The 13,239-nt window shown below is 39.8% G+C and overlaps 4 protein-coding genes across 4 annotated transcripts; 1 reads left to right on the top strand and 3 right to left on the bottom strand.

Moving 5' to 3' along the window:
* Window positions 1–497: 497 nt before the first annotated feature.
* LOC108095171 lies at window positions 498–1,382 on the bottom strand. Its single transcript, XM_017196139.2, has 5 exons — window positions 1,348–1,382; window positions 1,060–1,290; window positions 921–1,006; window positions 762–860; window positions 498–701 (listed from the first exon to the last, which is right to left on the bottom strand). The coding sequence occupies exons 1-5, from the start codon at window positions 1,368–1,370 to the stop codon at window positions 562–564; spliced, it is 579 nt and encodes a 192-aa protein (XP_017051628.1). The 5' UTR covers window positions 1,371–1,382; the 3' UTR covers window positions 498–561.
* Window positions 1,383–1,692: 310 nt separating this feature from the next.
* Window positions 1,693–3,568, bottom strand: LOC108095122 (apolipoprotein D). The gene is made up of 6 exons (XM_017196065.2): window positions 3,493–3,568; window positions 3,315–3,435; window positions 2,464–2,594; window positions 2,328–2,407; window positions 2,172–2,270; window positions 1,693–2,062 (listed from the first exon to the last, which is right to left on the bottom strand). Exons 1-6 carry the CDS (start codon window positions 3,507–3,509, stop codon window positions 1,836–1,838), a joined length of 675 nt encoding a protein of 224 aa, XP_017051554.1. The 5' UTR covers window positions 3,510–3,568; the 3' UTR covers window positions 1,693–1,835.
* A 637-nt stretch (window positions 3,569–4,205) lies between these two features.
* LOC108095165 (apolipoprotein D-like) lies at window positions 4,206–5,557 on the bottom strand. The gene is made up of 6 exons (XM_017196126.2): window positions 5,479–5,557; window positions 5,291–5,411; window positions 4,849–4,979; window positions 4,715–4,794; window positions 4,560–4,658; window positions 4,206–4,502 (listed from the first exon to the last, which is right to left on the bottom strand). The coding sequence occupies exons 1-6, from the start codon at window positions 5,493–5,495 to the stop codon at window positions 4,366–4,368; spliced, it is 585 nt and encodes a 194-aa protein (XP_017051615.1). The 5' UTR covers window positions 5,496–5,557; the 3' UTR covers window positions 4,206–4,365.
* Window positions 5,558–12,026: 6,469 nt separating this feature from the next.
* LOC108095160 lies at window positions 12,027–12,997 on the top strand. The gene is made up of 4 exons (XM_017196114.2): window positions 12,027–12,089; window positions 12,180–12,259; window positions 12,317–12,430; window positions 12,479–12,997. Exons 2-4 carry the CDS (start codon window positions 12,188–12,190, stop codon window positions 12,920–12,922), a joined length of 630 nt encoding a protein of 209 aa, XP_017051603.1. The 5' UTR covers window positions 12,027–12,089; window positions 12,180–12,187; the 3' UTR covers window positions 12,923–12,997.
* The last annotated feature ends 242 nt before the right edge of the window (window positions 12,998–13,239 follow it).

Below are 13,239 nucleotides of genomic sequence, written 5' to 3'. Positions count from 1 at the left end.
GCAAATAAAATATAGACATAGATATATACGAGTAAGAGTACACTGTATATGTTTGCACAGCTTCTAAAAATCGTTGTACCATAAAATTTCCCCAATGGACGCTCGGAGTTTTCGGTTGGCAAGGATCCTCCGTGCTGCCTTTTCGCTGTTTAATTTCACAATTGTCCTTTTTCTTTATTCCCGTCCAGGGAATGAGACGAGTGGGTGGGCCAGGTTATCTATGCGCATCCGTTCCAAGTGCGGTTTTGTGATTTATGCTTGTTTCTGCTGGCCAACATTTGTTTCTCTAACCAAGGCCGAGAGAACACAGCAGTTTCCGGGAGAAATTAGACCAATATGGTTGCGATATAATATAGTATAGCTAAAGCAGGTGTTATTGTTGTTCATACAAAAATATATTTAACGCAAAATGTTTAAATATACTTTTTCGCCACCAATCTATAATCAACTTATTTATGGTAATCAAGGCGTTCCCATGAAACTGTTATATTTTTAAATGAATTTGTTATGCTGATGTTTTATATTTTAAGTATTAAATTATTAGCACAATATCAAAAGAGTCTACGTATCTTGAGGACACGCCTCCTGGGGCACTTTACTCATGTCACTTAAAGTAAGGCCAGCTTCGTGGGCAAAATGTTGGGCCATAAATAAAATATCCGGAGGTGGTAAGCGTTTACGGGTCTGAATGACAGCCCAATCTGAATGGGAAAAAAAAAAAATATTTAACCAGCCTTATTTAACATATGAAGATGACTTACGAAAGCTAAAAATATCACTGGAATCAAAGCAGAAAAATCGAATTGCGAAGTTATCATAGTCCGTATCCAGTATATAAATCATAACTCCCTCGGGAAAGACTAGAAAAAATAGTCAAAATTAATCATTTTCCATTTAATTGAAATTGTAAAAAGAATTACCTGTATTTTTGGTGTCCAAAAGATAACCTCCAGATTCTACTTTTACTTTCAAAATGTCTGCTTTTCTGACCTTCACTGTACCGGTTCTTTAAAAAAGACTCCTCAAGAATGGAATATGAAAAATATACCTTTGACTTACTGGGAGCTCAGTTCCCGAGCTATAACACTGTATCTCTGGTCGCTTTCCTCCACGAACTCGGTTGACTGACATTTGGCGATTCGGAGCGAGAGGGGCGGATATATGGAGTGGGTGTACCACTTTCCCTTAAACCGCTCCATGTCCAGATCGCCAACTGCTGTCATGTTGTCGGGACAGGATCCATGAAAAGCCTTCATGGCAAATGCAAATTGGAGATCGAAGACGGCAAGTCTTTTAAATAGTAATATCAGCTACGAAATAATTTTATAGTTTTAAAAAAGTACTTACACGAGTATCTTCCACTTGATCATGCTGGAAAGCTTTTAGTACAAATAAGAACAAAACAATTCTGTTTGGCATATTTAAATCTACTTAAGCGGATTTTCAAATCTAATCAAGATTTTCCGCTGAAGGAAAGTTGAACCAAAGCGCATAGCAAATCGTTAATGTATGACATCAATACACCTTAAAATTTTTATGTGTTATCAATACCAAAAATGTTTAAGAAAGTTTATTAAAAGAAATAATATATAGATTAATATAAGCTCAAACAGTATATTTATATTGACATATTAATGAAATCAATAACTTCAAAAAGCGTTTAACACTGCCTGCTAATAATACACTTATTTGTAATGCTTTCATCGAATATATTCGTTTTAATTCCCCTCAAAAACAGTTACCTAGCGATATATTAACAAATATTAACAAGTTTAGTAGTTCAGAAAGTTCATGAAAATATCGTAGAGACGCTCGTAGAAGCGTCTTAGCCATTCTCATGCCTTTTGGATGGCTTCTGGCACCACAGTGGTCACAAAGTCATCCACGTCGAGGTCGTCATCTCCGGCCAACTCAGTGCCATTGCCCTCCAGCTGGGGGCACTTCTTCTGAATTGTGTCCATGAGGAATGTCTGCGAAATCCCATTGTCGTCCAAGATCTTCTTGGCCACATCAACAGTCTCCGCTGAAGGCTCACGCTGACGAGTTAAGATCCAAACGAGTTCTGAAATGAAAAACTCAATTATCATTCTGTCGTAAACGGTTGTCACTCCAAGTTAGTTATGACACAGCTTGCATAATAACAAATTGAGTAGACTTCCTCGTTAACTTACTTATATTCGCAATGGGCCCTAGACTTGTGCAGCTGTAGACGACGGCATAAGATTCATAATCGGTGCCCAATATTATATAGTTAGCCTGCGTCAATGACTCTAAAATTAACAAATAAATTTAAACTGGATGTGCCAATAGTTTTGGAAGTTACTCACGGCCCGGGTAAAAAGCCACTGCCAGTTGACCAGGTCCAAGCACTTTTGCCTGTCCAGTGACATTCGATGGTTTGCCAGTGCTGTTTTGTTTGAATTGATTAAACAGTTTGGTAATATTTAATTGTCTTAAACTCACAATCGATTGATAGCTGCATTCACCACAGACACTGTATTGTTGTCGATGATACTGTAGTTGGCGTATATGCATTTCTTGCCGATCTCGAAAACAAATGGATACTTCGAGTACTCATACCAAACGCCCATGTACTGAAAAAGGCGGAGATCAATTTCATTTCCTCCCAAGAAATATTATTATGGCACGCAGAATGAAAGTGTTTTTACAATCAACAAGTTTGCTAATCAAGAAGCCCTTGGACCCTCTTCAAGGGTTCTAGAAAACACTCTGTGCTTCGCATAACGATAAGACAAGAAGAAATTCGCTAATTAAATTTGATTTTTTTAGTTATAAAGTGTTTACCCACAAACATGAACTTTTTGATAAGAGCAGCTGATTAAAAACTTTCCTCGTCTGTACGATTTTCTTGTTTATATTCTAGAAAATACGCTGCTCTTTATTATTTACCCTCATACCCAAACTTTCCGATAAAGAAGTTACTTGTTCGTATATATATTCTAGAAAATATTTTGCATTTTACTTACGAACATGAACTATTGATAAGTAATTGATTACAAAATTTTCTGCGTCTATAAGATACTGAACTTCTTGATATAGAGTAACTTATTACCAAAGATTCCTCATCTCTAATATATTTTTAAAATAAAAATATTAAAATTAATAGTTATGGTTTTTTAAAGTGGACATATTAAAGTAATTATTATGTTAAACAAACCCTCTTTTAATAAAGCAATGTCATGGTGATGAGGAACTCCTATATTACTCATTCTTTTCCCAGATAAGAGTTTCATTCAAAACGGCCTTGTTGGATTGTTTTGGAATGTGTTTAATCGCTTAAAGAGCCTACTTACCGCCTCCGCATCGAAAGTGTCCAAGACCGTAACATTGGGGCACTTGCCTGGGAGTGCGACTTGACCACTTGCTAGCCAAAATCCATTTGCCGCCATCAAGATAAGCAGCACCAGGTGTGAGCTGTCAAGATAATAAAACTTAAATAACCATTCAGATTTTTTGGAGTGGCGCGCGTACCTCGTCTGGTGATTCATCGTGGAATAGAACCAAGTGATATAATATCTCGCCTCTAAACTTAATTTCTGTCGTATCTCTGACTTACAACTGAGGTTCTGCTGCAGTGCGATTGTATCTTATATACGAGTGCCGAGAGAGCTTTGTTTTGGCTAACGAGCTTTATTTTAGTGCGCCGACGCCGATTGCCAATGTCAACAAAAGTGAAATGCAAACGATCTGGATGAAAGTGATTATGGGGAGCGGGGCTCCAAAATACTGGACTGCCACTGCTCTCGTTACAGCCACTAAGCACATATAGAAAACGAATATAGATATAGATTGCATTGTATACATCATGTTCGTATGCACAATGCGATGATTCCATATTGATAAGGGCTTCCGCATTCTAATCAGATCGTTGCGTGAGTTAGTTCAACGTCCTGAGAATGGCAATCTAAAGTATTGTGGTGAATAACTAATTAAGATATGACAGTTCAAGCGCATTATTCATAGCAACAAAAGCGTATAAATGTTAATCATACTTGATTAAAAATGATTAAGACTACGTTTCTAGACTTTTTAAATTTATTTCTTGACATGAATTGGTCAAAACAACATTAACTTATCAGGACTGTTTGTCTACCATTCCAGAAGTTTAATTGAAATAATTTCTCAAGGCATTATCATCAAAAAAAGTAGCTTTTCCCTCATATTTGTTAATTAAACATCTGAACTTATTTTCATTTGCTTTTATTCATCGTAATAACAACATTTTAAAAATTACACATTTAACAACATTTTACTAACGATTTAGGAACACAATAACAAATTTACAAAATTTATAAAAGTGTTTTCGAGACGCCTTTAAAAGCTTTCTAAGGCTTTGTGTTTGTCCTAAGATTGGGAGCACTCATTTTGGGTAGTATCAACCAGGTAGGACAGAGACACCTTGTTTTCTTCCAAGATCTTCTTAGCCGCCTCAATGGTCTTCGCAGAAGGTTCACGCTCACGAGTCAGGATCCAAGCGAATTCTGGAATTGGAAAGTAAGTTATTACTCCGTCAATTTAGTTGTCACTAAAATACTTACTGGAGTTGAGCAATGGCGAAAATTCGATGCAGTTGTAGACAACAGAGTATGTTTTGTAATCGGTGGCCAATACCAGGTAGTTGGCCTCCGTCAAGGGCTCTAAATTTGCAGTTGTTGAATAAACAAAAATTGAATTTAATTTGCATTACACTTACGGCCGGGATAGAAAGCAACTGCCAATTGACCGGGTCCGATTACCTTGGCCTCTCCGGTGATGTTCTTGGGTTCTCCAGAGCTGTTTGGATTCGGTTTTTTAGTTGGAATAATAGTTATTTTTCCAGTTACTCACATTTCATTGATTCCAGCATTGAAAACCGAAACGGTGTTGGCATCGACGATACTGTAGGTGGCGGTGGTGCACTTCTGGCCAAACTCAAAGACAAATGGATACTTGGCGTACTCATACCAGAGGCCCATGTACTGAAATGGTAAGAGATCGGTTTCTAAGATAGTTCCAATAATACATCATCACTAAGTCACAAGTTTGTACCTAATCAATAAGTTTTGTAATCAAAAACTTAGAAGGGAATATTTGTCGTTTCTTTAAATGGAGATAAGATATACAACATTCCGAAAAATGTATTTTATGTTCTAGAAAATTCCCTAAGCATTAAAAAAATATTTAATGGCTGTTCAAAAATATTTGATATGTGTTTTGAAGCTTTTTAAACTTGGAATTGTTTTAGAATTATTTTCTGCCATGGAGTTGATATTCTAAAGTAATCACTTACCGCCTCGGCATCGAAGGACTCCACTATTTTGACTTCGGGGCACTTGCCGGGAAATGGAACTTGGGCATTTCCAAGGAAAATGGCACTAGCCGCCACCAAGACGAAAAGACACAAGTGCGAACTGCCAAAATAATAAAATTGTAAATAAATAGTTTAACTTAGATATATATCAATAACGTGGCTCGTACTTTGACCGGTGATTCATTTTGGATAGAACCGAGTGGTTAATTGCTCTTAACTGAACTTTACTTCTGCTGTGTTTCTGGCTTAGAACTGTGGTTTGACCGCGAACTGTTGCTTATTTATATGCGAAGGGGGAGCTTTGTTTTGGCCAACGAGCTTTTTTTCTAGTGCGTCGATGCTGATTACCAATGGAAAGAATAGTGAAAGGCGGACGATCTGGATAATGCTTCGTTATCAGACACTCGTTACAATCTGCAAAACAAAGGTGAAGACCCAAAAATTTTATTGAGCACTAGCCCTCCTCATGGTGTTTGAAGGGTACAAGTAAATGGTTCAAGGTAACTTAAAATAAAAACTTAAAAAAATTTTTAAGTTTTTATAGTAGTGGCATGGTTTTCGGGGTTAAGTTTCGGAATCAGAGAGTGAGAGTGAGAGTAACAAAATATTGGTCACTCCTAAAAATATTTTAAAATTAAAATTTTTAAAAATTTAAAATTGTTGACCGTTTTATTCTTTGCGTGGATTTTTACGCATAATAAATGGTTTTAAATAACATCCACTAAAGAAAAAGCTTTTGGCTCCCTGTGGATTGTATTTGTGGCGCCATCTATTCACATTGCTACTCGCGCCATCTGTCGAACGCTTTGCATTTCGTATAATAAAACCAATTGAAATTTATGTTAATTTGATTTTATTTCAATAAGTGTTTTCACAAATTTGCCTTCTTTTAAAACAAAATCATTTGGAATGCTTTACTGTTTTATTTGTTACTGTTACCCTTGTCTCAACCTGTATCTCCTGCTCAATCTGGTCAGGAAAATGGTTGACAGTGGCGAGGTTTCTGCGGTTTTGCTTATCTTTTTTCTGGCGAGAGAACGAGGAATTACATTTCCCTATATATTATTAAATTAATTAAATGTAAACCACAAATTGAGTTAAATGTGCAAAAATGTCCGCAGGGCGACTGCTGAAGCATCTGTGTGAAGGAAGGATTTCGGGGAAATTAAGGGTTTTCCAGGTGATATATGTTTCGGGAAGAGTGGAGATTGGTAAGTTGAAAAGATATCTACAGATCTACCAATTAAAATAAAAGTATTTTATGTAATAAATTATAATAATAATAATTGCTTTTTCCTTTTTGTTTTATATAGTTTCTTCAAATAGTTTTGAGTGATAAATTTAAGCCCACCCTCGTTTCAACTCATATTTTTATCCATATGTGGCTGGCGCAGATTTTGAATGGCCAGCCAACTATTTGGGAAGGGGACTTTATAGCGCACTTCCCCATGAAAGGAGTGTGCTCGTCCCATTTGGATGGATGGATGGGCTCTGCTTGGATTTGCTGTGGCTGCCACTGTTTGTTGCAGGCAGCGTGTAGTAATTAAATTTAAAATATGTACACATTTGCCGGACATCTGAGCTTAAAAACAGGTGCAATCCTTGAGCGTTGGCCCCGGAGCTTGGGGCCAGGGATAATTTGATCAAAGGCAACCATAAGCCTGCAGCGAAGAGTGGACAGATGAGAGCCCGAGTCGGCTGGTTATTACAGGCCATAAGTGCAGTTTTCTGGATATATCCATAGCCGCAGGCAGGGGCGTAACTTGGGAAACTTTTCGAAGGGGTCAACTACTTAAAGCTATCTTCCTTAAGGGTATTTAATGCAATTTATAATTAAGTGTTTTTAAAAGTTTTTAAATGTTTAATATGCCCTGCAATCGGTCCCCATTGGAAGCTGTCACTGTGGTTAAAACTGCATTGACAAATGGAGATGACAGCGTGTTGAAATGGCATCTGAGGAATTTACCCAACTACCAAAAATTTCAGAAATGAATCCTTATTAAAACATGAAATACCACCTTAAATAATCAGAAACGGATAGAAAAACTATTTATTTCATCATTAATCTCTGCAACTCACACGTGACACGTTGGCATCTCGAAAATCCCTGCCCACAATTCAATCACTTTGCCATTTTAAGTGCTCGAATATTTTGTGGTTATTCATTCGCTTTATGTGCATTTTGTTGAATGTAATTTGATTTAAACAGAGTTTTGCACGACGCATAAAAATCAGTGCAGTGCCGCAGGACACAAGCTATTTACACATATAGAGCGCGCGTGTGGCCATTTAATTAAGTGGCTACCTTTAAAGCCAGCCGCCGAAATTGAATTAATTTTGATTATTGTTGCAGTTCAGCCGGGGTTAAGCCATCGTTTCGGGGTTTGCGACTGCTGCAATCAACAGTTGACATAAAAAAGGAGTCCCGTTCCCCCATTCGAAGGGGGATCACACTAAACTGTCGGCCAAATAACATCCAGGCGAGGACAGCTGGAGCAGCAACATCAAGTGGGTGGAGACTCACTCCGGCGACCTTTAACCCTAGCCTGGGAGCTCTGAGAGGAGGTGGGGGAAGCTCCGCAGAATGCGTGGGAATTGCAAAACATGACGCAATTTGTGCTCGCTTTTGTTGCCTGTCCCTTTTGCATGGCGTTCTCCTAGGATATTACCAACTGCTCGTGTTCTACTCCGCACGCAATGGCCCATATATTAGGATGGCTCCGGGGGGTGGGGGGTACTTACAACGAGCCGCCATTAAACGGAGATATGGCTAGGAGATCTGCAAAAAAAAAACAGACCAACCTTAGCCTGGAAAGTACTTCAAAAGGAATAGTTGATTCGGAATTACACTTAACTAATTTTATAACATTACATGTACTTTTAAATTTCCATGTTAAATAACTTTGGTTGAATTTACTTAATGAGATTTTTGTTGCATCTTTTTAAATATAAAGTTTAATTTCCGACACACTTCAAAATGATAAATACTTAACAACAATCATTTCAATAAATTTATCTGATTATTTATATCCAACTTAACACCCACCTGATCACGTGCTAAGCCATAAAACCCAACCATTCACACAGCTATATTACAAGTTCTCGTACCTTATTTTGATGTTGCAGTCTTGGACAAATTTATTTATTTAGCACATTGTTTTTCGCATCGCTCCTTTGGGCATCAGTTGTGTTTCGACTCAAGCAAAAAAAAAACAGAGCTCGCGGAAAAGTCTGGCACACAAGAACGCTAACCTTTAGAACAATAACAATAACAACTCGTGGCAGACAACAAAGGACAGGGGAACAAACAGTGGCGGACACTGTACTTTGTTGTAAGGGGTTTTTAGAAAATATCCATTCCATAACTGCATCAATTTATTAAATTAATTTTAGATTAATATATGTTTTGCATATAGAGTTAAAAATTAACTAACTGAAGTTTTGGTTCATCATTAATTATTTTGGGTTACTTTAACCCTCAATAATCCCCTGAATCTGCCACTGGAACGAATTGCCAAGAAGGACTAGAGACTAGGGGACGAACTCTCGAAAGTATTTTGATTTGTGAAATGCTCGTAAGTATTGTCGTTTTTGGCGCTGGCGCTGGTAGCAATTTCTTAAATTTTTTATAGCGCATAACCTGTCTGGCACACATGTGCAACCCCCTCAACCCACCCAACCAACCATCCACCCACAAACGCAGTTCGCTGGAAGGCCCAAAGTCGCAGGACGAAGACGTTGGGCGCTTGTTGGCAGCGCTTATTGCATTATCCTCGGCTAGAGTCAGTCATTCCGGGATAGATGTCGGTGGGTCCGGCGGGGGGTAGCGAACTGTTCGGTAAGATATATCCGCGCCAACTGCCGCAGCTGATGCCACTTTTGGCTCGTGGCAGCCGCGAGCTGTTTGCCTGTTTGTTGTTATCCTGGTTATGACTGGAGAAAAGGAGCCAAAAGGGGAGTAGAGTTCTATTCCTTTGAGGATGTACCGAATACTCTGTACTCTCCACAGGGAGATCGACCAGACTAAAGACCTCGGGGAGATCATTTATGCTTCTTAAAATGCTTTCAAGTACATCATGGAACTAAATAAGAACTTTAAGTTAAGGAACGAAGGGGTAAACACTTATATATTTGCTATCCTAATCAATCTTATATTTTTAAATTTTGTATGCATTTCATAACATCCAATTCGCTTTTCTGAAAAGAAATGGAATTATGAAAATTGGCACGACTTCAGCTGGGCTACAATGTCATCTCCCCCACACTCTTTTAAATGCACACCTCACACTCTCCCTCCCCCCTCACTCCCCTTTTTCTCCCCCCAAAAGACTGGCGAGAAATGTTAATACCGAAAAAAGCGAACCATTTGCCGCAATGAAAATCGCGTAAATTTCATACTGATTGTAAGTGTCGCCGTTTTCTTGACGTTGCCACGAAGGCGAAAGCTAGACGGCCAGTACACAGATAATATTTTTTATTTTTATAGAAAATGTATATTTAGTTTTTCTTTAGCTTCAAAATAAACGGAAGATAGGGAAACTATGATAAACAATATTTAACTGGAGTGTGTAATCTTCACCAAGTATAATAAAAATCAAGGTTATCACTACCCAAGAGAATTTTTTTAAGTGCAAGGGGAATCTGTATGAGTTGTAGACGGAACTGCCAGAACCTTCTGTTTCCCCTCATCTCCCCGATAACTTGCCGATCCCCACCGACTTCCATTCTGAGCTCTGCTGTTGGCTGTCGCCTGCAGATTGTCAGCATTGTCACAATTGCAATTTTTAGGATGGCAAGGGATCCGCTGATTTGGTTGCCATTTCACCATTTTGCCATTTGAGCGTTTCAAACATTTTGCGGGCATTTACCATAAAGAGAAAGGCGAATCGAAATCCGGATCCGAGCCAAGAACGTCATTCGATTGCGTTAATAGCCGAGACCAAGGAGACCAATGGCAGCTGCACATCTAACGAATTGCAAAAGTTTTCTTAGCACTTTTCTCGTTTCATTCTTTGTTGTTTTTATGGTTTATGTGGTTTTTACACATGTAGTTGTCGTCTTTTGTTTGAGCAGTTGTCACTTTCATGTGGTATTTGAAAAACAATTTGACGAAGAAATTGTAATACTTATTATTAAAATACAGACTTTGTAATGAAATAAAATATGCAAACACAAAGCCACCTTAATTATTTGTAGAATTTTTTAAAAACCAAAAAGAATCTTTGAACAATTATTTATGCTTGAAATTTGTCACCTAATGCTGTTTTATTGTTTTATTGATTTTACCCACTGCTCACTTTGTATTCGATCATTTCCTAAATTCTATATTTGCTTGACTTCTGTCCAACTATGATTAAAAAATAATTTCGCAGAAATATTGAATCACGTCGCGCACTTGGCAGCTTGGCAGTCAAAGCGAACGTTTTCTCGAAGACGGATGGCGCTTTCTGATGGCCGAGAATCAAGTTTGTTTTTACGTGCCATGTAGTTGGCCCGGGAACGTGGAGGACTTGGGCTTGGGGGATGTCAAAGGTCGGTCGCAGCTGCTGCAAATGGCTGGTGCTTTGCCGAAATGAGCGAGATCCCAACCCCCCGGCCGAAACTCACTTTTGGCTATGAGAAATCGCTCGTCATTATCGACGCCTGCGAAAATCCGCCAGTTCAAACACACATACACACACCCATACATACCCACATGCGAAGGCGCCATAAATTATGCTACTTGCCATACGTATATAGACGTGTGTATATAGACATCTGGAGCTGTGAAAAATCGTGCCCCAAAAACTTTGACCCAACTCCCCGGAACTCGCAACTTATTGAAAATCACTTAGACACACATGTGACGCTCTCCAGTTCGTGAGCATGAAAATGAGACTGAGGCCGAAGGAATTTTCCGGGCCGTAATTCATGTCGTAGGGATTTGAATGCGGGCTATAAGATTGGCGGGCGGGTTAAGCCACCGGGAGCACCTAGGAAAAGTTTACAAAACGGTCACCGAATGCAGTGAGTGGGTTTGCCTGGAAAAAGGATTGCAAAATAAGCCACAGGCAGTGTCAAAAACCGGACAAACGAACAGTTGGAGACTCCGAAGGCTACTTAATAGACATGACCACCGGCTAAGACCGCCAGCATGTGACGACAAACTCATAATTTATGGCCACATCCCGGCCAGACGCCGAGTACTATCTCTTCCTGCTCGACTCCTCCTGCCGGGATCTCAGTTTCGGCCGGCATTTCGGGCCTGTCAGTGTCGTCTGTAATTGTTTTCCTAATGGAGGGGAGAGCCGGACCCCAAAAACATGACCGCACTTAAGTTGTCAGCCCAGTTATGGGCGTGGACAAATTTATGGGGCCAAGCCAGTCAGGATAATCGCCTTGGAAATGTCTGCTGGCAGCTCCTCCCCGGCATCTCTTTGTGGATTAAAATGCAGCCCTGGGTACAGGAAATCACTTGTGAAATGCAACCTTGAATTTGCAAGTTCCCGTTGTGAGTGAAGGCGATCTACACTCCAATGAAATACCTAATCTTTTTTTAAAGGCATCTTCAAATCTTTAAAACACCAAGACCGTTACTTCTTAAAAAATAAGTTTACTTTTAAGAAGTCACATTCAAGACCGTTTTACAACACTTTATAGAAAGCCATAACGACGTTATCTATGATTTTTGCATAAGTGGACTGCGGTCACTCTCGTAAACTGGCGATGCTAAGCTTTGTTCCCACAAATTTAAGAATTCAGCCTCAAAAACTTTTAAGTCCAACTTGCTATTTTGAAGGTATAAAATAGTTGTCAAAGTTCGTTTGTGTTTCAAGCTAAGCTAAATTCTTGTTGAATATTAAAGTTGATAATATTATTCTGTTAATAGTGGAAGTCATGTTTCTGGACGATTTTGGAAACCCATTGGAGGCCACTCCCGAGAATCTGCACACTTATTCTTACGAGCTGGTAAGAATGAAATAAAGTAACCAAATTGTGATAAGACATATTACTTTCTGGTTTTAGCATGGCACCAAGCTGCTGACATCGGCGGACCAGGAGTTCTATTTGCCGCCAAAGTGGCATGGCACTATTTACAGCACTGAGGAATTATTGCGCACTTACAGGAACCGGTTCAATGTGAGCAATGCTTCTCCCTAAAAAATAATAACTTTACTATTTTATTAGCCGGATCCCACACTGCTGACCTTCCACGCGATGGAGCCCTACGAGCCGGAGTTCATCTGCTGCCAGAGGAAGGTTGTGGAGCTGACCGTCTTACCGGCTGGCCAAAGCCTCTACAGCGACAAGGAGATTGTGGTCTTCCTGATCAAGCAGCCCTCCCAGGAGAAGAACCTGCTCGTCCTCAAGGAGCTGGGCACCGAGCTGAACTTCTTCCCGCAGCACCACCACTACCACGCCCGCATCATGGACGAGGGCATCGACGAGGTCTACGTGGACGACTCGATCTACAAGAGTGCCTCGCCCAGCAGCTACCAGCACCAGCGGCTCTACAACCTGATCAGGAACATCCAGCCGGGAGCCGTGCTGAGCCTCTCGGGAGCCGCCTTGCCCGACGCCCTACGCTCCGCCTGCAGGAAACCTTCCCACGGAGTCCGGCTCCACAACTAAGGAGCTCCTCCTGCCGGAAGTCACAGCCCCACAACATGCACAGTCCGGATTAATAAACTCTGCGACTGCAAAAGATTCGTCTGGGCCGCCGATTGTTTGCATATCTGATGGCGACGCATTAGTCGCAGTTGGTTGGGCCAACTGTCTGCGCTTTCCTGTCTGCCAATTGATTTGATTATATTTTAGATGATGGGGAGTAGATTACCAGGTATTGGGAGGGCCGCTTACTTTTTAAGTTACTTCTTGGATTTATAAGAATTAACAATTTTATTTCATCACTTTCATGGAAAGCTTTAACTGATAAAGATTCAAACAGT

The sequence above is a fragment of the Drosophila ficusphila genome, unplaced genomic scaffold, assembly GCF_018152265.1.
Source record: "Drosophila ficusphila isolate 14025-0441.05 unplaced genomic scaffold, ASM1815226v1 contig_412, whole genome shotgun sequence".
NCBI lineage: Eukaryota > Metazoa > Arthropoda > Insecta > Diptera > Drosophilidae > Drosophila > Drosophila ficusphila.
Note: the sequence above shows the minus strand (reverse complement) of the source record. Positions and strands in the feature narration are given on the sequence as shown.